The sequence below is a fragment of the Larimichthys crocea genome, chromosome VI (assembly GCF_000972845.2).
Source record: "Larimichthys crocea isolate SSNF chromosome VI, L_crocea_2.0, whole genome shotgun sequence".
NCBI lineage: Eukaryota > Metazoa > Chordata > Actinopteri > Sciaenidae > Larimichthys > Larimichthys crocea.
The window spans coordinates 24,844,090-24,866,196 of NC_040016.1; the positions used below are offsets into that span (position 1 = coordinate 24,844,090).

At 46.1% G+C, this 22,107-nt stretch overlaps 1 protein-coding gene across 2 annotated transcripts in view; it reads right to left on the reverse strand.

Annotated features, from left to right (window-relative positions):
* Positions 1-348: 348 nt before the first annotated feature.
* The window catches only part of mtss1 (MTSS I-BAR domain containing 1), a 51,111-nt gene continuing 29,352 nt past the window's right edge, over positions 349-22,107 (reverse strand). The window contains exons 4-14 of one of the 2 annotated variants that reach the window (XM_027279273.1): positions 20,943-21,027; positions 18,931-19,022; positions 18,767-18,841; positions 9,335-9,492; positions 9,112-9,219; positions 8,893-8,990; positions 8,711-8,789; positions 6,375-6,506; positions 4,955-5,105; positions 4,685-4,711; positions 349-3,940 (exon numbers count right to left, since the gene is read on the reverse strand). In XM_027279273.1, coding sequence (XP_027135074.1) covers positions 2,823-3,940; positions 4,685-4,711; positions 4,955-5,105; positions 6,375-6,506; positions 8,711-8,789; positions 8,893-8,990; positions 9,112-9,219; positions 9,335-9,492; positions 18,767-18,841; positions 18,931-19,022; positions 20,943-21,027 — 2,123 coding nt within the window. In that variant the 3' untranslated portion in view covers positions 349-2,822. The remainder of the gene's footprint in view (positions 3,941-4,684; positions 4,712-4,954; positions 5,106-6,374; positions 6,507-8,710; positions 8,790-8,892; positions 8,991-9,111; positions 9,220-9,334; positions 9,493-18,766; positions 18,842-18,930; positions 19,023-20,942; positions 21,028-22,107) is intronic. The other variant, XM_027279274.1, reaches the window with a different exon arrangement.

The window sequence follows — 22,107 nt, forward strand, 5'->3', positions numbered from 1 at the left end:
AAACATTTTACGACACTTTAAAGACAAACAAAATATTTTTTTTCCCCACATCTGAAAGTTTGATTGTAAAAACTGTTTTTGGGTCTGCCACGAGGAATTGTGGGACGGCATTATCTGCTTCCCTTTGCTCATCAACCACAGATTTTGTTATACATGAAATTAACATGAAGAATAATAGATATATAATTTGTATTGGGATTATTGTTGAATTGTTTTTATTTTACACAAATGTAATAAAGATAATTGCGTCCCACAATTCTTTGCACATAATGTGCCAGATAATTAAAGGACCCTACAGATGTGACGACATGACGTGAAGTGTGACAGTGAACACAGGACAACCAATGATCAATCAATTATTATTATTATTATCGATCCCACAGCGAACATCAAAAATGAAAAACAAAACATTTTCTACATTCTGTTGGTTCAAGTCGTCCGTGCGTCTGCTCAGTCCTTCGTTTGCTCCTCGACAGTCCAGACGTCCAAATCGGGTTTCAGATCCTCCAAACATCAGGAAGTTCACCTCCTTTTAAAGCTTTTCTACAAAAATATGACGACCGACGGACGGCGGCGGCGTCGGGTCTGATCGCGTCGTCTGATCGATAAATCAACAAAAATACAATCAGGATATGTATACATACATTTTATATATAGATTTAGATCTCTCCCAGGAATAGAAGCACTAATATATACACAAACAACTGCTGTGAGGCTCGTCGGGTCCATCAATCAATCAATCAATCAATCAATCAATCAATCAATAATGAACATCACAAGCTTCTCTGACTTGTCAACAATTAAAAAAAAAAACACTGAAATCAGCTGGAGGAAATCCCGAAACACACAAAAAGAACAGACCAGCTGACCAGAGACTGGACTGCGTTTCCCAGCATGCAGCTGGCCTCTGCTCAGCTTTCCAGCAGGGCCGTAACCACGATTTAAGAAATACCGAGCACGAAACCTGCAAACGGATTATCTTTGAGATTTGGACTGTTGATCAGACAAAAACAAGCCATGAAGTTGGAATCTGAGAAGTTACGTTAACGTTACCTGATGTTTTAATGTTTCATTCACTGGTCATTAAGTTGTGGCTCATGACTTCAGGCCTCAACATTAGCTACGGCCCCGCGTCCCAGCATGTTGCAACAACTCAACAGGCAACTTTTAGAGGCAACACACACACACTCATGATGACCGACAGCGCTTGTTTGGCGTTTCTCTGAATATCTGAGATGACAACGGAGATTTTATGAGAATTAACAGATGTAAATATTTTTACCGACTTGGAACAGAATCCAAAATAGAGCCAGCTATCGGAGCCGAACCAAACCGGGTCGATAAATATAGTTTAATTTAAAAAAGTGAAACGCTGAAACGGTCCTCGCAGTGAGCTGAAGTCAAACAGACAAAGTCAAAGGTCGAGCAGAGTCTTTATCAAACACGACACGACAGAGATCTGTGAGCAGAAGATTCTCCTGACGGACACACCGCCACGCTGAAGCTAAAACTGATGAAATAAATAACTGGAGCTGAAACAAACATTAAACCGAGGCTTCTCTTTAGTTTACGTGACCGTAATCTGAAGATCACGGGACGGGAGAAGATCATATCAGCTTGTGTCGATGATAAAACTGAACATTAATTATGTGAATTAATAATTATTGCACGTTACAACAGTTAAACAGCCCCGACAGATGATTGGACGGGATTTGAGGGCGACGCTGTATTTTTTATATGTTATATGTTATAAGTCATAAATATTTTAATAACTGTTTGATTCTTACAGACGTGACCAAGACGTAAAAATAAAAGGATCAGCGCCCTCTGATGGTGAAACTGACAGACATCAATAAATCAGATGATTTGTTTGTCTGACTTAACGTGAACGTACCTGCAGACAATAAGTGACGATAATGAGCAACAGTGAGTTCGTTACATAGTTTGAATATTAAATGATTTGATGTGGTGGCAGAGGGTTCATGTGTTCGTGCTTCTAAAAACAGCGTTGCCTCTAAAAGTTGCTGTTATTATTCCTCAGAGATATTTACACAGTAAACCAGACATTTGCACACACTAACCGTTTTAATCCTTTAACCACAAACCGTACCCGTCAGCGGCGCCATTTGGCGTCCCGGGAGCGTAAACTGTCGCCATTGTGGCTCCTCGACTCGGGCCAAAAACGTTTGTTGTTTGTTCCAACATATTTACAGTCTGCAGACCCGGGCGGGTGTCGGGAAGCGTCGGGTTCGGTGTGCGACTCTTTGAGATGACCCGGAACAACCCAAAACACTCTGCAGACGTCTGGACTGGACCGACACCGACCCACAGCCAGCAAAGTAAAACCTCCACACACACACACACACACACACACCATGGTTCAACCATGCGACACAGTGGAGCTACTGGACTTTACTGAACCCCACCCCACTGGGAGTGAAAAAAGGCGAATTTAAACGCACCTAGGACTGACGAGGATCTGAACAGCTTCCTGTGCGGCTGATTAAGAAGCCACATAACGATTGAGCAGGAGTACTAATTAAAACGAGCGGCAGTTCTGTGGGTGAGACTGCGTCGACACATTGAAATGCAAACATGAACCAAAAAAAAAAAAAAAAAAAAAAAAAAAAAAAAAAAAAAAGAAGAGGCAAAAGGTGGTCGCCGCGGCAACAGGAAGCGACGACAACGTCTCAAAAAAATGTTTCAAACTAAGAGCGCGGCCTAAAAGGAAGCAGAATTCTACAAAATAAAATGCGACACGTCGAGTTCCTGCGATCAGTCCGCGATCGATCCGTGTCCGACGGGAAGTCTGCTGATCAGCGTCACTTGTGATTGGTGGGAGGTGGCAGGAGAGGGGCGGAGCGATCGTTGGTGACGGTCCTTTTGAGCCGCACTCCTCTGATCTGGTGCAGCATGTCTCCTCCTCCACTCTGGGTCACCTGCTCCTGCTCCTGGTCCTGGTTCTGGTCCTGGTTCTGGTCCTGGCTGGAGGGTGGAGGAGCCTGGGGCTGATAGTGAGCACCCTGGCCCGGACTGGGGGGCTCTCCCTGGGAGGCGGAGGCCTGGAGCTGGGCCTGCTGCTGCTGGAACAGCTTCTGTTTCTGCTGCTGGTTCAGCTGCTCCTGCTGCTGCTGGTACTGGTCTTGTTGATGAAGCAGTTGCTGGGGTTGCTGAAGCAGTGATTGTTGATGTTGAAACTGTTGCTGTAGTTGCTGTTGATGTGCAAACTGTTGCTGTAGTTGCTGCTGCTGCTGAAACTGTTGCTGCGGCTGCTGGTATTGCTGCTGCTGCTGCTGTAGTTGATTGCGTTGCTGCTGATGATTTAGTTGTTGGTTCATTTGCTGCTGTTGCTGGTAGTGTCTCTGTTGCTGCTGCTTGGCGTTGCTGCCCTCTAGTGCCAGGGAGGGCACAGTGGGCACAGGCACCGGGATGGGCATCTGACCAGGGACCAGCTGGTAGTACGGGGAGGAGGAGGAGGAGGGAGGTAAGGCACTGAGGCTCTGTGTGGAGGTGCAGAGTTTATTGTAACCTAAACCTCCGCCTCCTCCGATGGCGGAGGGCACCGCAAAGACATTCTCGTCGCTGCCGCCGTTTCCTCCGATGGCTTTGAGGGGAACCTGCGGGGTGCTGATGGGGATGGGGACGCCGCCGCTGATGGTGCCCCTGCGATACGCCGGCTTGGACGACGGTTTGCGGCGGATGGTCGCCGTGTGGGACGGCAGCTGGTGGGCCGACCTGCCGATCAGTTCGGGCTCGGCCAATAGGCTCACAGTAGAGGAGGGGCGCTTGGACTGAGCGAACTTCCTGTACTGGAAACTGAGGTCGGAGTTCCTCGGGATGGTGGAGGACTTGTCGAAGTCTGACTGGCTGTTGCCGTGTGAGAGGTGGTGTAAGGAGATGGAGTCGGCGTCTCCGTGGAGAGAGATGGACTCGTAGTCGACTGCAGACAGAAAGAAAGAAACGTCAGTGTTTACAACTCCTCATGACAGACACGTGTGTGTGTGTGTGTGTGTGTGTGTGGACATGCATCATCATGGAAACTCTTAGTGTGTCTAACAGAAACAGGATTACTTTGAAACAACAAACACACACAGGTTTGCTGAGTTTGAATTATCCGACATTAACCTTCATGCAGCCGAGAAGTTTTAGTACATAAATACAGACAAATATAATAATAATGAAACATTTATGAAGCATCATGTCAAATATCAGGATTTGCTGCTTTAATGTCACAGATAAAATAAAATATTTAATCGAAATGTTTTATTTAATTATCTTTGGGATAAAATAAACTTCTTATTTGAAGTTGCTTTGCACTTTGAGCTTGTTTCACCTCGTCAGCTCTGACACTGAACTCTACCTGTTACACAACATCATGACAAAAATCCACACGGCCTGACTGAAGTGACGTATCGGTTTAAAGATTAGAAAAATAACTGCAGCTGTTTTAATAATCAAACTGCTTCTCCGGTTTTATTAACAGTTAACTCAATATAAAAAATAATAAAATAAATATTTCTGAGCTCATTTTGTTTATTACATCTAAACATTTGGTGATCATGTTGAGTCTTTGGTTTTAATTCAATGACGTGAATGATGACATGCAAAACATCCTAGCTGAGAGACAGACAGGCAAGAAGGCAGACAGACAGACAGACAGACAGACAGGCAGTCAGAGACCTACCATAGAGGGGAGGATCTCTCTTTACAGCTGGAAGAGAAGGAAGGAAGTTTAGCCAAGAAAACAACAAACTACTGAGAACAACAAGAACCAGAGAGGAGACGATGAGACAGACAGACAGACAGACAGACAGACCAAAAAACACCAAACTGAGATGGCAGACAGGTCAACAGGTTCATCAAAAACAGTGTGTACTCACTGTGTGTGTGTGTGTGTGTGTGTGTGTGTGTGTGTGTGTGTACTCAGTGTGTGTGTGTGTGTGTGTGTACTCACTGTGTGTGTGGATGGTGTCCTCGGAGCAGGACGGGGTGGTGGTCTGGGTGCTGTAGCCGCTTGAGCAGTGCAGAGAGTCCCTGCTGCTCCTCTGGGCGTCCGAATTCAACGCACCCAACGTCAGCGCCAGCTGATCCCGGGCCGAGCAAGACTGACGGGGAGAGACAGAGACAGAGAGAAAGAGAGGATAAGCCGAGGTTTAATGTCATTTTTAAATAATATGAGTTTTACAGAAAGAAACAAGGTGAGGAGACCAGAGGAGATAAGGAGAAGAAACAAGGAGAGAAGAAGAGGAAACTAGAAAATTCCCACAGAAATTTTCAAAGTGACGAGTGGGCTGTTGCCAGGAGTCTAAGCATGTTAGCAATTAACATGTTTTTAATTTTAGCATTGTCCGCTAATTAACTAGCAATTATCATGTCTTTACTACAATGAGCAAAGTCTTATTTTAAAGGGACTCTTATTTTGAAAATAGCCCCTCCCCTCTCTCCTCCTTCAGGCAGGCTTGATGTTGCCAAGCAACCAGGACCAACTGCCGGCCCTAATCAGCAGAGCAGTTACTGCACCTGTTAGAATGTCAGTTGGTAATGCTGACAGAGAGAGAGAGAAAATGCTGAGACCACCCCTCGAACAGGAAGGATTTCTGGCCAAACCGTATTTCCAATCATTGAACCGAAATCACTGGGAGCATCCTGAGCCCTTCCTGAACGTCTACATAGTTATTTTGTGTTGATAAAGTGAAGAAATGTGACCTTTAGAGCGATTCAAAGAAACGTTACTTCTGCTTTCCTCCAGAAATGTTCCCGCCTTTTTAACATGGCAGTCTATGAGGCTGTGGATGGGTGTTGCTCGCGCATCTTTGTGTGTTACGCCAAAACTATAAGGCTGACAGCTTTAGCAGACGAATGTGAGTGAGAAGACAAATTTTCCTACGTTTCTATGTATAAATCATGTCTGTAGTGGGGCATTTGAGGTCACGGTAGTCGAATACGTTTTATTTTTTCACTGATTTTTCTCTCTGCTCCTCACTCTAGCTGATGATGTCATCCACTGTAGCTCAAACATTCTGCCACATACACACCCATTATAAACCCAGAAATCTGAGTAAAAACCTGCTCAACTTTAAGCCTTGATAGTTTAAAAACGGTAAAAGCTGTCGATGAGTGAAGTGAATCCCTGAAGAGAAGGCAAGAGTACCTACATTTTAAAGTTTAAATGAAGTCTCTCGGTGAAAGTTTTTCGTGAATAGATTCTCTTGCTAGTTATGGGAGTAGTTGACTCGTGTTGTGGGCACTCGTCACTAATAAGAAGTGGAGACGACACGAGGAAAGGAAAAACATGGAGAGAAAATAGAGGAACAAGGAAGTGAGATGAAACAGTGTGTGTGTGTGTGTGTGTGTGTGTGTGTGTGTGTGTTTACCTTCCCAGACGCCGACATGGCTCGAGCTCTCTCTCCGTGGTTTGAGTAGGCGTTGTGTGGCGGGGCCAACATGCCGTTCTCTGCCCCTCCGCTCCCTGCAGCTGCGAGCTGATTGGTTGAGCCGACGGCATCCTGTCACGAACAGACCAATCAGAGGGAATTTACCAAATCTGGTCGGCGTGAACGACACAGAACATAAAAACCCACGCTGCCATCGTAGAAGTCCCTCATCAATCATTAAACCATTTTTATGTGCAGCACCTGTGACAGCAGGTATAACGAGCTTTCCAGGTTAATTACACGGCATTAAAATAATGTGAGAGGATCAGACGTGCAGCAGGACTTCTACAGTAGCTGCTGGTCTCAGTTCAGCTCGACGTTAAAGTCTGTCAATCAGTAAAAAATCGGAACTTTTAAAACCGCTAAAATGCTTCAACAAATCTCATGAAAACACCAAAAACAGATGTGGAGGTTTAAGCTCAGCTCACTGCAGCTTCTATTTAAACGAGAGGAAGCAGCGCATTCGTTCAGGACTATTTTTAGCGGTGGATTGATCCACATTTGGAGCTCTAGGGAGGATTTCCAGCAGTAGGACAACCGTGTGTGTGTGTTCGCGGTCACTCCACTGTTGGTTTTGGTGTTTTCATACAGAATCTAAATACAGACGCCGTGCTTCAGTGAAACACCGACAGGACAGCACGGACAGGAATATTAACAGCAGCTGTGCGTCTCGTTAACAGCAGAGAGGCGTGACGACGAGGGCCCGACCAGCGGGACGGAGGCTGGGTGAGGTTTGCAGGTCAGGACGAGGTGATCACATGCGAGGAGGTAAAACACGATGATACTTTAGATTTATGGACGCTGATTGGGGGTTATGCCTAGTCAGGCACGGTATTGGTTGAAGGTGCAGTCACATCTCCCTTACTGAAATCTCTCTACATATTACTACTGTCATTATTGCTACAGAGGGTGTCACTCCCTGTACAGATTGTAAAGCCCTCAGAGGCAAATGCACTTTGTGACTTTGGGCTGTACAAATAAATCTGATTTGATCAAGTGAAGTGCCGAGTCAGGCACCTGTCTGTTAACAACGTTCCTTCTTCGGTGATTCAAGTGATGGAAAACTAATTTAATAACTAATTTGATGATCGTCTCAAATGTTGATGTAAATAAGCAAATTAAAGATGTCACCCTCGGGCTGAGCGAACCGACGGTCTGTAAACTGTCTCTGTGGTGCCGGTACCATCGGCGCCCCGAGGCGGGAGCAGTGTAAAATGTTTCTCTTGGACTCGAACAAGAAGTCAGACAAAGAGAGTCACAGACAGACGACACATGACGACACGTGAACACAGACACGGCAAAGAAGACACCATAAACACATGAAGAGTCAGGCGAACACTGACACCAAACCTGAACACCGTACACGTGAACACACACACACGATGATCCGGGTTTAATGGGAGCTGGTTCAGACAGAAATGAGGCTCTCTGACAATCCGTGCCGAGGGTGAGCTGATGGAAACATGAGGCGGGAAATCACGTGAGATGGAGTGTGAGCCGATGGAGGACAGACGGTTACAGCACGGTACTCGTGTTGGGAGTGATGGAATAGTTTTATCTCACGGTGGTCATATCCCTGCGGCTAACGCGGCGGCTCAGCGCGGGGTGGTGGTGGTGGTGGTGGCCATGGCCGGCGGCGGCGGCGGCTGCGGTGGCTGCGGCGTAACCGTAGCGGCCACGGCTGCCCTGACGACCGAGGCGAGAGGGGGAGTTCCCTTCGCTGAGCGACCGGCCGCTTTCATCACAGCCAATCAGCAGATAGGGGGAGGAGCAGCGCTACACACAGGAGAGGGTTAGAGCGGCGTCTGTAGTCTTTTATTTTGAAGATCCTCAAAGGAAGCAGTGACACTTTAAAGTGGAGGGGTGCTGATGGCTGGCAGAGGAGTGCGTGCTGGGAGTTTAAAAGCATATATTTACACGGCCAAAAGTATATGGACACCTGAACAGACACAAGATCATGAGTGAGGAGGGACACCGTCAGCGTCCATGCTGGGGTCGAGGTCAGGCTTCCAGACCAAACTGTTTAATGGACACAACTGCAAGTCAAAGTTACACTGAAGTATGAGGTGTCCACATATTTTTGGCCATTTGTTGTATATCAAATGTATGCTTACTGCTGAAACAGCCAATGAACATTACGTCACAAGATTTTAGGAAACAAATAAAGTGACAAATATTATCAGAGAAGTTAAAATTCTGACTGTTCAGGCAAACTGTCACTGTATCTGTGTGTGTGTGTGTGTGTGTATGTGTGTGTGTGTGTGTGTGTGTGTTACCTGGATGTGCACTCCATCGACAGCACAGCTGATGGAGTCCAGAGAGGGAACGTGTCTCACTGATCCAGACTGGTAGTTACTGTGAAAACACACACTCAGCGTTTAAGGACAAACGTCAGCAACAGACGGTAAACGGTATGCACAGGTGTGTGTGTGTGTGTGTGTGTGTGTGTGTGTGTTACCTGCTGATGCTGCTCTTCCTGGACAGAGTGTTGCTGGGAGAAGCCGGCGGTGTCTGATAGGTGTAGTTGAAATCAGAACCTTTCAGGTCCAAAATCACCTGAGAGACAAAAAAACAAACGAATCGTTGAATCTTTGCACGAGCACGCCTGAAGGTGGCGCTACAGGAAACATCACAGGGAGGAGCAGGAGGAGGAGGAGGAGGAGGAGGAGCGGCGTACCTGCTCGCTGGCTGCTGGGAGTTTGTTGGGCTCGGCGGTCAGGTTGGTCAGATCTTCCAGGATGGTCTGCAGGTGGGTCACCTCACCCAGCATGTTGATCTCATGGTCCTGAACACACACACACACACACACATTAACAAGGCGTTTGTTCTAGTTCTATAGGCTTTAAAAGATCCAACACACACACACACACACACACACACACACACACACACACACTGACCAGCACAGGCTTCAACATCCCGACGAAGCTGCAGTAGCGCGCTCTCTCTTCGATCAGCGCTCTGCACACGGCTCGCTTCTCCGTCTCCTCCAGGACGACGTAGCGGACGTTGACGTCCTGCAGCGCGCTGTCCAGCTGACCGCGAGCCTCGTCCTTCCCTGCAGAGACACACAGAGAGACACTGAAGACATGAACTGACGGCCTCCTCATCAAACCTCAATCTTTGTTTTTATAGTCGATGGACAATGAATATTCATATTCTAATAAAACTGCATCAAATTTGGGATAAACATCTGATTAAATCTCATTTTCTATGAGTGGAGACAAAGTTTTCCCATCGCAGGAGGACAGGCAGTCAAATAATAACAACAATAACAAATAAAACTATAACAAATATTACGGTAAAGTTCAGCACAGTCGCTCATTAAGAGGCATCTCAGAGGCAAAACACAAAACTGTGATATGATTCTCTCTTGTTATGAGTAAGCATCATCAATAACATGACAAACACTCGGCGTAACCCTGATCCTACCAGGAGGGGGCAGCACGACACAGCTACTGAAGACACACACACACACACACACACACACACACACACACACAGTGTCAGCTGTTCGTCACACACGTGCTGCCTGACCTCGTCTTCCTCATGTTTGTTTGAATGTGCGATTATTAAACCAGACACAGACGTTAAATCTGACCATGTGTGATTTCTGTGTTTACAATCTGATCATGTGATTCAGAGTTCCTTGGTGACTTCATGCCAATAAACCATCTGAGACGCTGCAGAGTATCGCTCTCTTCCTCTGATGTGATTTACTACGTTGTTTACTGGCGGACTCCGACACCGTCACGTGATCCCAGCACACAAAACCCCGGTTCAAAGAACCTCGAGTCTTTCTTCGACAGAAACCGCCGAGCCGATTTTAAAGATGGATGGGAGACATTTTGTGGCTCTTTCATCACGAACGTAACAAAACTGTCAGCGCTGCAGCCGGTTACCAACAGAACCGGGACAGTTCAACGTTCAGCTGTTACTCGTTCTCTGAGTCTGGAACCACAACGTTCAATCCAACAGTGAGAAATATTTAAAAGGTCCAGTGTGTCTACGTACGGAACAAGCCAGACATGAAATAAAATGTTCAGAACTCTGAATTCACCTAAAAATAAGAATAGTTATGTTTTAAGACCAGAAAATACTGAAAATTCTTAAAATTACATCCACTCTTTCTCCCTTATTGTACATTTCAGAATGAATGAATGAACGTCAATATATATTTTTCAAAAGTTTCTCCATCCGTTGTCAGCGTATGTGACCCGGAGGCTTCGAGGTGAAATACGTTACGTTAAGTCCTGACTGTACGAACTGTGATTTAACGTGAGCGCAGAGAAACTCAGACCAGGACGACATCCATCTTCTTCATATTTAGATTTTTGCACCAACACACCGAGACAAAGTCCAAGTGCTTAAAACCTGCAGTTCCTCTAACGTCCACCTGAGGCTGGCTCCAGAAGTGAGTCAGTCTCCATAAGTCCCCATGTCCAAATGTCCAACTTCACAGCAGAAATAAACATGTTTACAGCCTGGTACAAAAAACAGTTTTGGTCTCTGTAGCTAATTTCCCCGTTCATGACAACTGTACTGAGGGTGAATTTATATACAACTCACCTGTTCACATTATATTAAGGCTTAAAGTTATGCAGGATTAAGAGCAGGGACTACAAAACGCTGCGGGTGACGTCACGGATACTACGTCCACGTGAGCTGGCGATGGAGAAAAGAGTTATTACAGTACATCCTCTGGGGATCATGACTGTTCTTCATGTATAAAAACTATAAAAACAATCAGCTTCAGTATTCGAAGCTGAAAAAAAATAAAGAAAACTCTGAATGAAATCTTGTTTTTGGAGCCAGGTGGAGCCAGGCGGAGACTGTGAGGTGGACTGTTTAACGTGGTGGGTTCGGAGCTGCAGGTAGAGAACACACACACACACACACACACACACACACACACAGCTCTGACCTGCAGACCACCCAGCTGTGGAAACACTCCTACTGCATGTAAAAATAAGTCCGGAGATGACGGAGGGAGCGCTCACATCCACCAACACGGAGGAGTTTAAGTACAGCTCGCTCTGCTGCAGCCTCCACTGTGTCTCATGTACTGTACTCGGTACTTGAGTATATCTAGTACTTTTACTCATAAGGGAGTATTGTAACATCTGGAATACTTCTTCCAGCAGATTGTTTTGATCTCTGATCTCTGGGCTTATCCGTCCACCTGACGTCGACTCAACTGTTCTTTGTCAAACGCCGACAGGTTTTTTTTTTTCAGCGAACGTGCTCAAAACAGAAAAAAGCTCTCTCCGACTTCAAGAGAGTGGAAGAGGCAGAAAAACAAGAGGCAGACACAGTAAATCCTGTGGAAAACAGTGAGAGGCAGTTTCCACAGCCAAACACACACACACACACACACACACACACACACACACGCACACACACTGCAGACTTTGTGCAATAAATCTCAACCTAAACGTGACCTGTTCACTCAGGTGTGTGTGTGTGGGAGCATGGAAAGGACAGAGGATAATTTCCCCGTTGTTAACAGAAGCTCTGTGACGTCTGGCCTCTGTGGAAACACACACACACACACACACACACACACACACACACACACACACACACACACACAGGCTGCGTGTTGTCAGAGTGTGTTTCTACAAGGCTCTGGCTCGACACCCACGAAAACACAAAAACCTGAAGTCAGGAGCTCCGCGCTGTCAGAGGTGAGGCACAGTTCAGAGAACACACACTCATTCTCAGATGAACCGAGCGAACACGTCATGTTTGGATCCAAACGTGACAGAAGAGCTGACGAAGTCTCAGTAATCCTGATTTAATTCTACCGACACAAACAACCAGGCGAGTCCTGATGACAGGGATCTCTTCCAAACACCGCCCGTCAGTCAAACCGCCCGGGCGGGACTGTGACGTCCCCCCATCTCCTGAAACATCGGCGTCTCGCTGCTCGTGATAATTACACAAATCTGCCTCTTCTGTTTATCCCGACCGAGAACTTAAAACAAAGTCTGATTATGGTTTTTATCTCCGTGTCAACAAATGTGAGTGAATCGACTCCCCCGAACGACTGTTGGGCGTGTCAGGGTTCCCACACTATCAGAAAACATCAAATTCAAGGACTTTTTCAAGGACGGTCCAGGCTCACTTCCTTCTAATTTAAGGTCCCGACGCGCCACAGTCTGAGACTCTGGACGACGCAGCTGCAGAAGATGCATGTCTACTTTCAAAAACTTTCAAGGCTGCTGACATTCCCAAACTTTCAAGGATTCTAAGGATCCGCAGGGACCGTGTTGTGCATTCAGAGCCTGATTATTCCTGATTCCTGTGGCACAGCGCTCTATTGTTGTGCTAAACTATTAAAAACACATCAGTGAGTCACACTGCTGCACTGCTGACATGTTCCTTCGTTACCACAAACACACACACTGCAGTTTATTTTGAGGCAGACACACACACACACACACACAGATATATTTGCCGGAGCGCCAAATGTGGATTAATCCACCGCTGAAAATAATCCCAGACGGATTCACGTTTATCTCGTGTTTGAGAAACGTTTGCTGAAGGTGATCAGCTGTTCGAGGGTCACAGAGCGTTCACTAAGAATCAAACTCGATTTCTAAAGATTTTCATCTTTAAAGTCGACAGACACTGTCGGCTTCAGTCGCTAAACGCTGAACATCTACTTCTAATTCCCTGAACACGGCGTGGAGCATGTTTATTACAACCACTCATTAACCTCAGAGCCTCGTTAGCTGCACTTTCTTTAGCCATAAACCAGTCTGTGAGCATTCCCTCACACAGGTACTGACGGGCCTCGGGCTGGGTTAAATGAGGAATAAAGCCAGCGCGCATGCTTTCGTAATGACTGCAGGTTTTTCTTGCAGCGTGTGTCGAGTTCAGTGCAGTCATATAAAAATGCATTACTGATGTTTTAGAGCCGAACAGAACAAGGTCGTTTGGTACTAAAAAGAAATTTAGGAAGACGTGATGAGCGTTTCTAGGAACCTCCACTCTGTCCATGAAGTCCCTCGTAGATGTTTGCTGGTCATCTTCAGGTGCCAGTAATCGCTTCGTGACGGCACATAAATGCTTCTGCAGTGAGATTTTCTCATGTGCTTTCTGCTGTTTTCAATCATGACTAATTTCCTGAGGAAAAGGCAGAGCTCCCGCTCGCTCACAGCGGCTGTCCGAATGTCAACCTGCTGCTTTCAAAAGGATTATTCATCCTCAGAGTCTAGACTGCCTGATGACGGCATCAGTGTCAGACACAGGTAGTTTAAGCTCAGGTGATAAATGGGTTCGAGACACGAAGCAGCTGTATGCAAAAAAAAAAAAACACGCCTGGAGATTCAGATGAGAACGTTTGACACATCTAACACTCGCCTCCTTTAAATCTGTGAAGGCGATTCACACAAACACATTCGATATGTTTGAGCGATATGTCACTGAAATGTGGAGTCAGAGATTCAAACAGTTTTCAGGATTTTGTGGGCGGTCCTTAAAGGGCGGCTCGATGACACGCTGAGGCCGCCCTGAGCAGAGAGACAGAGATGAATTCATCTCAGCTCAGAGTTTCAGAGTTCTGGAGCTGAGAGTTCATTTTTACCTGATTCTAATTTCAGAAACTTGTCGATATTTGTAATCATTCACATTTGGCTGGGTTGTTGATAACTCTTTCTTCGTTGGTCTGACGAACTCACAACACTTTTATTCAGACTTTAACTCCTCTGTCAGCTCCTCCACCTGCAGAATATTCCCTCTTCTCTCTTTACTCCTCTTTCATCAAACTCCAGACCTTCTTCTCCTCGTCCTCCTCGACTCTCTCTCGCTCTTTTCTTCCTTCTTCATCTGTTTCTCTCCACTTGCGAGTCACATGACATCACCTCTTTCCTCCGTCACCCCTCCTCCCCCTCCCGTTCTTTAATGCAACCACTTGAGAAAGACATAATTACATCATCTATCTTTCATCCTCTCTTCGAAGTTGGGGATTCTCCGTCATCATATACATTTCCTTTCCTCTTTCCTCTCCTCGCACTCACATGTTCCTCCTCCTATCTCTCTAACCACAGTAACCGCTGTCGAGTCATGGAGAGGATGACTTCAACCCCCTCCTCCCTCCATCCTCGTCTTGTCCTCCTTCGTCTTCTCTGCGCAGTCACGCTGACGGACGAGGTCAGCCGTCATCCTTGATGCTCTCCAGATCCTTCAGAATCCCTCCGACATCTCGAAAACCCCTTTTTGTGATTCCTCCTTCAAAGGTCGCCATGCTTGCTTTGGACCAAACGAACGGCACCAGACACGAGTAACTAACAGATAAGAGGTCATTGCCGGCAGGCGTTTAGGCTCAAACGTTTGTGGACAGAAAAAGACGCATGTCACCACGATTCTGTGACTTCAAAATAACCACCACGTGCACGGCGAGGCTTTAATGTCGGAAACACGTCAGTGTGCTGAGGTTTCCGTCCATACGATGAAGAATAGCAGCGTTTATGTCTGCACCTCTGCCCCTCCTCTCATCATCTGCCTCCCTCTCTCCGAGCAGTCGGAGATTCCCCATCTGAAGTGGTTACACACCACATAATTACAGAGCACACACACACACACACACTGAGAATCATATGGACTGATTAGTGATGGAACAGATGTTTACTGTTATGAAGTTTGTTCTTGTCATTCAAACACAGTCCATGGTGCTGCAACAAAGATGAACTGAAGTGAACTTTAAGATTTAAACTGCAGGATTTAAACGCAGGAATCGAGCTGCGGCTGTTCGATATGAAGCGCGACGCGTCGTCTGACGCTGATGTCACGACAGCGTGAAGCTGAAAACGACGTCTTTACATCCGAACCTCTCATCCACGACACGACGATCAGGAAACACAGAGTGAACGACTGAAGGAGCTTTGTTCAGAGCAGGCTGCTTCTACCAACAACAGTCCTTACTCATTATAGGGTGTCCACACACACACACACACACACACACACACACACTTATAACGTGAAGCTTTGATTGGTGAGTGTACAGAAACAGTTTTGGTACACATGCAGGGAAGAGCTGTGTTCCTATGGATGTGTGTGTGTGTGTGTGTGTGTGTGTGTGTGCTGTGTCATTACGTGGTGACACCATGTGAAGCTCTCTCTCCTTTGCTTACTTGTTTCTTACTTGTTTACTCGTCGTCTCTCTGAGTCTCGCGGTGGACAGACACAGATAACGATCACACTTCACTTTATTCTGACTCGACGGGTTCAGAGCTCACAGCCGGGGACAAAACAAAAGAACCAACCGTAACATCAGTACGAGTTCTAAACCTCCATCAGCATTTACAGCCACGCTTCCTGCAGCAGCTCTGACAAACCGTATTCACTGTAGTTGCGTGCACACAGTAATTAACCCGCTGCGGCTCAAAGTTCTTCATCACGGGTTTCCACTGCAGATCTAAAAATGCCTCCGCAGACAAAGCGTCCCCCGGTTTACAATGAACGCTGGAAGACTGTGACTGTGTGCTGTGAGGGAGATCCTGACCCACGATACCAAAATCAGTAACCACGATACTATACCAGACAAAGTATCACGGTTCCGGGTATTATCGAGATACTGCAGCCTTTTTTTATTATAATTATTTTTATGAACTGCGATGTGTTTGTACAAGTTATAAATACTGATTAATGACTTATAATGGTGCATGATAATAATACTGGTGAAGTAAGAATTAGACTGAAACAAGTTTGAAGCCGACGCCGCGGCAGACTCGGTGTTTGCCGTGGTGTTTGTCTCGTGCAGACAGAACTTTAGCTTGTTGTTTGTTCTGAAGCGAGTTTCTATCGAAGCCGAGCTGTCTTCATGGAGTTCGAAACACACAAACAGCCAATCAGCTAACAGACGGGCGGACCCAGCGTGTGGAAACAGCCTATCATATCCCTGAAAGTCACCAGTAACAGGCAAACAGCCAATCATTCAGCAGCTGTGGAGGTCGGTCGCAGTAGTTGCCGTGTTGGTTTGTTTACAGGGAGTAGCATGCAGTGAGAAGCAGAGGCGGAAACTGGCACCGGTAGTTTAGTAATCCACGGTAGGACCGTCCTGTAGAATTTCTAGTTTAGTAGGCACCGTTACGACTTGGCACCGCGGGATACCGTGAAACTCTAATTGTGAGTTCACCATCAGTAAACAGAGAGACTGAACCGGCTCTCAGTGCCAGAGATGGAGGCTGTTTTTTTTGTGGCTACGGTTCGCCAAAGAGTCGGCAGGTGGTGGTGACTTCTTCCTCATGTTCTACATTCGAGTTCTGTAAACGTTCCTCACTAACTGTTTTCTGACGTTTGACTCAAACTCTGTTTAAAAAGCTACAAATGCCACAAATTAAAATAAAGAAAATAAATAAAGAAAAACCTTTGTGAGTCAGTTTTCTGTTTCTGAGATTTGATTGACGGTTTCCACTTCCACACTTCCAACTTGCAGCAGCATTCATCAGGGCTACCGAGGTCTAGAGGGTTAACGTTATGTAATTAATATGGACAATTAAAATAAAGCATCATCTGAATAAACTGTCAAGCTGTTGTGTTTCCTCACTTACTTTATATCAAACATGGATGACCAGTCATTTTTACACACAGAGTACAGAAAACATGTCCTAAACTATGAAAAATAACCAGGAGTTGTAGAAAAACCAAAGTTCTGATGCTTCTGAGCGCTCACGCTGCTTCAAACGGTCCGATGGTTCAAGTCTGTGATGAAAGACAGAAAAGGGAACCACGTCGAACGAGAGAGCGAGGAGAAGAAAAAAGAAAAGACGTAGCAGCAAAACATGTTCAGAGATGTTTAACCCACATCAGACATCAGTCTGTTTACCATGGGCGGGTCTGTGTGTGTGTGTGTGTCTGTGTGTGTGTGTGTGTGTCTGTGTGTGTGTGTGTCCGGACTATTTCTGTGTCGTGCATTTGCGTATTGGATTTGTCGACAGGGAGGGCAGAGAGGATATTTGTTTAAAGGCCTCGAGGTTTCATTTTGATGGTGGTGTGTGTGTGTGTGTGTGTGTGTGTGTGTGTGTTTGTGTGTGTGTGTTTGGGGCACGTGTTTTGGGCGTTTCCGCTCCATTTCGACCATATAAGGTCATCTGCAGTCTTTCCTGGCGAGCTTTCAGCTTTCCCCACGTTTGATTATGGGATGCCGACGCCAGGTGCAACCATGGCAACCACAGGCAGGGTGTGTCCCGCTTTGATAGCGAAAGGGAAAAGGGGCGTGGCCCAGGTGCCTGCCTGGCAGTGTGTGTTTGGGTTGCTATGGCAACAGTCCAATCATCAGGCCTTAATGTCACCGCGGGGCCTCGGAGCACAGAGAGTTCCTCTGACGGTCCGGACTCAACGCAGACTCAAAGACTCGAAGACTCAAAGACTCAAAGACGTGAAGACGTGAAGACTCGAAGACTCAAAGACTCAAAGACTCAAAGAAAGACTCAAACAACAGTCTGATGGTGCAACATTTAACACAAACATGAACATGGCAACAGTCTGGACACTGTTCAAACAACTCGTGAAACAAACTCATCACGAATTAGTCTCAAGTGTTTGCCATCAAGGCGGACAAGTCTTAAGTCAAGACTAACAAGTCCCAAGTAAATACCACCAAGACTAACAGCGTCCAAGTTCACGTCCAGTAAGAGCCAAGTTAAGACTAGCAGGCTTCGAGTTACGACCAGCAACTTCCACGTCACGATTAACAAGTTCTGAGTCGAGTCCAACAAGTTTCAACTCTAAACCAAGTCCCAGGTCGAGTCTAAAGAGAATCAAGTAAATTCCAACAAGTCCTAAAGCGAGACAAACTAGTCCCAAATCCAAAACCCACAAGACTTCACGTCAGCACAAGTGAACCCGGAGTTCAGTCTGAACAAACAAATCTCAAGTGCAGACAGGTGAGACGAGGCCGCAGCACGACAAGAACAAGCCGAGCTGTCACGTGAACCAGGTCACACTACTCACGAAATGTTACAGACTGCAGCCGGAGGCTAGAGACAGAGTCAACAGATGAAAAACCATCAGGAAAATATCGACGCGGCGAGCTGTGATTGGTTTGGAGGATGGATGTGACAGTTACGTGACAGAGAAACGAGTTCCCAGCGGATTATTTCTCCCCTCGGGGCGTCAGGCGGCCGAACATCACGCAGCAGAGATCTAAAGACAGCGAGGGCACGATCAAACAGAGTCCTCGTGTTCACGGCGCAGGATTATCTCACCGCGTGCAGCGAGATTTCAATATTCAGCAGGTGGCTTCTCTTCTTCTGTGGTAAACAAGCTGCAGCTTCACAGCTCGTGTTGTTTGATTCACATCATTCAGTCTGACGGACTCCTCTTACCTTTCTTCACTTTCTTCTGCAGCTTGATGGTGTCCGATGATTTCTTCTTGATGTCTGCTCGGGCTTTCTTGTACTCTAAACACAGAAACAGGTCGGCAGTGAGGGCGAGTGTGTGTGTGTGTGTGTGTGTTTATAAGTGTGTGTGTGTTTGCATGTTGGCCTACCTTTGGCGTGGTCTTTGTCCAGCTGACTGGCCACTTTCTTCCACTCCTCCATCTTCAGCTCCAGCGGAGTGATCAGACTTTCTGAGAGCGCTCTGAGAGGAAGAGATGTAAAGCTCCGATGAGTCGTGTTTGACCTCGATTTGTGGAATTAATCCTAAAAATTAAAACTACAAACACGTCGTCTGTTTTCCAGTGAGTCTGGGATTTAAACCAGTAACTAATTATTAATTCATGCAGCGCTGCAGCAAACACTCATCTATATTCTGTCTAGGGCTGCCACAAACGATTATTTTGATAGTCGACTAATCGGATCATGCGTAAATTCACTGTCCCGGAGAGGGGTGGATGGGCGGGCGCTGTAAACCTCGCGGACGGAGCCATGAGCCACCTTCGCCCCTGAGTCTTTCCATGCCGACCCAGAGCCGCCGCGGAGGAAATGCACCCGGCGGAGGCGCCGGGGAGAGGTCCCACGAGGGGATCCTCCCGCACCGTGTGGCCGTCCCTGTCCCGCCGAGTTTAATCCCCTGGGCAGTTGCGGGAAAAATCGCGGTGATTGGTTAAAATTCCAACACCGCCGTGAATTCATGGGGATTCACTGAAGTTGCAAATCGCAACATCGCGAATTCCTGGAGGGTCTGATGTTATGGAATCATTTACGGTACAGGCAGGCCTGACGGCGATTACCACTACTACGCATGTGCGTAGGGGTGTGTGTGTGTGTGTGTGTGTGTGTGTGTGTGACAGAAAGGCAGACGCGGCAGTGGAAGCCGCAGTTTCGAGAGAAAAGCAAATTTAAAAAAACGATTCGTCGGCGACTAAATTAGTTGTCCACGATTTTGTTCGTCGACATAATCGTGACTAATCGACTAATCGTGGCAGCCCTAATTCTGTCACAGTTATTTCCTGATTATTTTAAATAACTTATATATATAAAATCAGGAAATTATCTGTCAAAACACAAAAAAGTGACATCAAACATTTCGTTTTGTCCGACTAACAGAACAGATAAGATGTCCAAACATACTGAACATGAAGCAGCAGCCTGTCACAAATGTTTCATATTTCAGCTTGATAAGATAAATAAATGATCTAAATTGGAGAGAACTGATTAAATGATTCGTTCAGCCTTGATTACTGATGTACGAGCACAGCCGGTCACGACCTCACATGTTCCTGTCTAACACACACTATTTAAATCAATGTCTACAAAGGGATTATCTGTAACACGATGTTGTACTTTGTTTGTCTGGCTGCAGTCGCTCGAAGCTGAAGCAGGGAGACTCAGTTCTTCTTAGAACTTTGAGTTTTGACTTCCAAATGAGTGATTTACATGAACGAGTTAAACTTCTTGAAAATGTTCCCTCACATGCACGCACACACAACGAATGGCAGCAGAAACTGACATGATACAGTGACACAGTTTCTTATTTACACGTTATCATGTATTTGTGGTCGTGTTGCGGACTCTGAGGGAAATATCGAGTTCTTGTCCGTCTGCTGTTTGCTGCTGCGTACGTTGGACAGTATGAGAGCTGTCAGAGTGGAGGCGAACAGGTGAAAGTCGTGTGGCGGACAGCTAAACAATCGGCAGACGAGCGAGGTGACATTTCTCAGCCTCATCACGACGAGCATCGACAAACTGTTGAGTTAAATGTTGGCGAGGAGTCAGAGCAGACTTTGACGGACTGAGAGAGCTTCTTGTTGTGTGTGTGTGTGTGTGTGTGTGTGTGTGAGTATCATCTGACTGACAGTTCCTCTAACGAGGGCAGACACGCATGACGGAGAAATGGCTGCGATGTTGCGGACACGTCACGTCACACGCCCACACATAGTTTCACGTCGGTTAAGAGTAATTAGAGCGTCTAGTTCTCACACTGTCGGGATAAAAAAAGGTGCCATCACACCATCAATCACACCTCCACCTGTCCTCCCTCACTAGTAAACAATGTGTGTGTGTGTGTGTGTGTGTGTGTGTGTGTGTGTGTGTGTGTGTGTGTGTGTGAGTGTCTTACGTGGTGAACAGTTTGAGTTTGGACTCGATGCTGCGGTGTCTCATACACATCCTGGTCAGCGCTGAGCCGATGTCCTTGGTGGCACCTGGAAACACAGAAACATTTCAAAATAAAGCTCAGTTTGGAGTACTGAAACTTCAAAATAAAAGTCCAGCTGATGATACAAAAGTCTTCAGCACATGTTTAAACACACACACACACACACACACACACACACACACACACACACTAACAAAGCTTCTTTTATTGAACCTCGCACATAAAAAAATCTGCTGTCATGGTTTTTGTCGCGTCCTGTCCGATGTCCTGGACTGTAGATGAAGTTTGAACGATAAATATTTCGTCTTTGTTTTATTGAATATGAGTTTATTAATATTTCACGCTGACTGTGCAGAAACCTGCAGCAGCTTCTCGCTCGCTCAGAGCGACGGGCAGCGCGTAACAAGAGACGAACTGAAGCTCTGCAATAAGTGTTTAACAGAGTGTGTGTGTGTGTGTGTGTGTGTGTGTGTGTCTGTGTCTGTGTGTGTGTCATCATTGCTTCATAAAGTGGGATTAAGGTAAATCAATCTGATTAAGATCTTATGATGGGTGTTGTAATGTGTTTCGAAACAATAGGTGTGTGTGTGTGTGTGTGTCTTGTCTGTGTGTGTTAGTGTGTGTGTGTCTGTGTGTGTGTGTGTGTGTGTGTGTGTGTGTGTGTGTGTGTGTGTGTCATTTTGGTAATGAATTATGTAAGATAGAAACCTCTTTTCACAGTCAGCCTCGGTGAACTGCATGGAACAATATTAGGTTACAGGAGTCGTCTCATAATAAGACACACTGTCTGAAACCACACAAAGACAGACACACACACACACACACACACACACACACACACACACACACACACGAGCCGGGATCGAACCGCCGATCTTCTGACAAGTCATAACGTGATGTTTGAATAAATAAAACAAAACGTCTTTAAACTGGTGAAGAGAAATTCATTATATACACAAAAATATGTCATTAAATCGTATCGTATATATTTATCATAATAAATATAATCCTTCTTTTTAAATTCATCAGAGCATGATGACCCGTCAAGTTGGACCAGTGTGTGTGTGTGTGTGACAGTCATAGAGTCAGTAAAGTCTGAAGCAGCACTGTGTGTGTCAATCAAAGT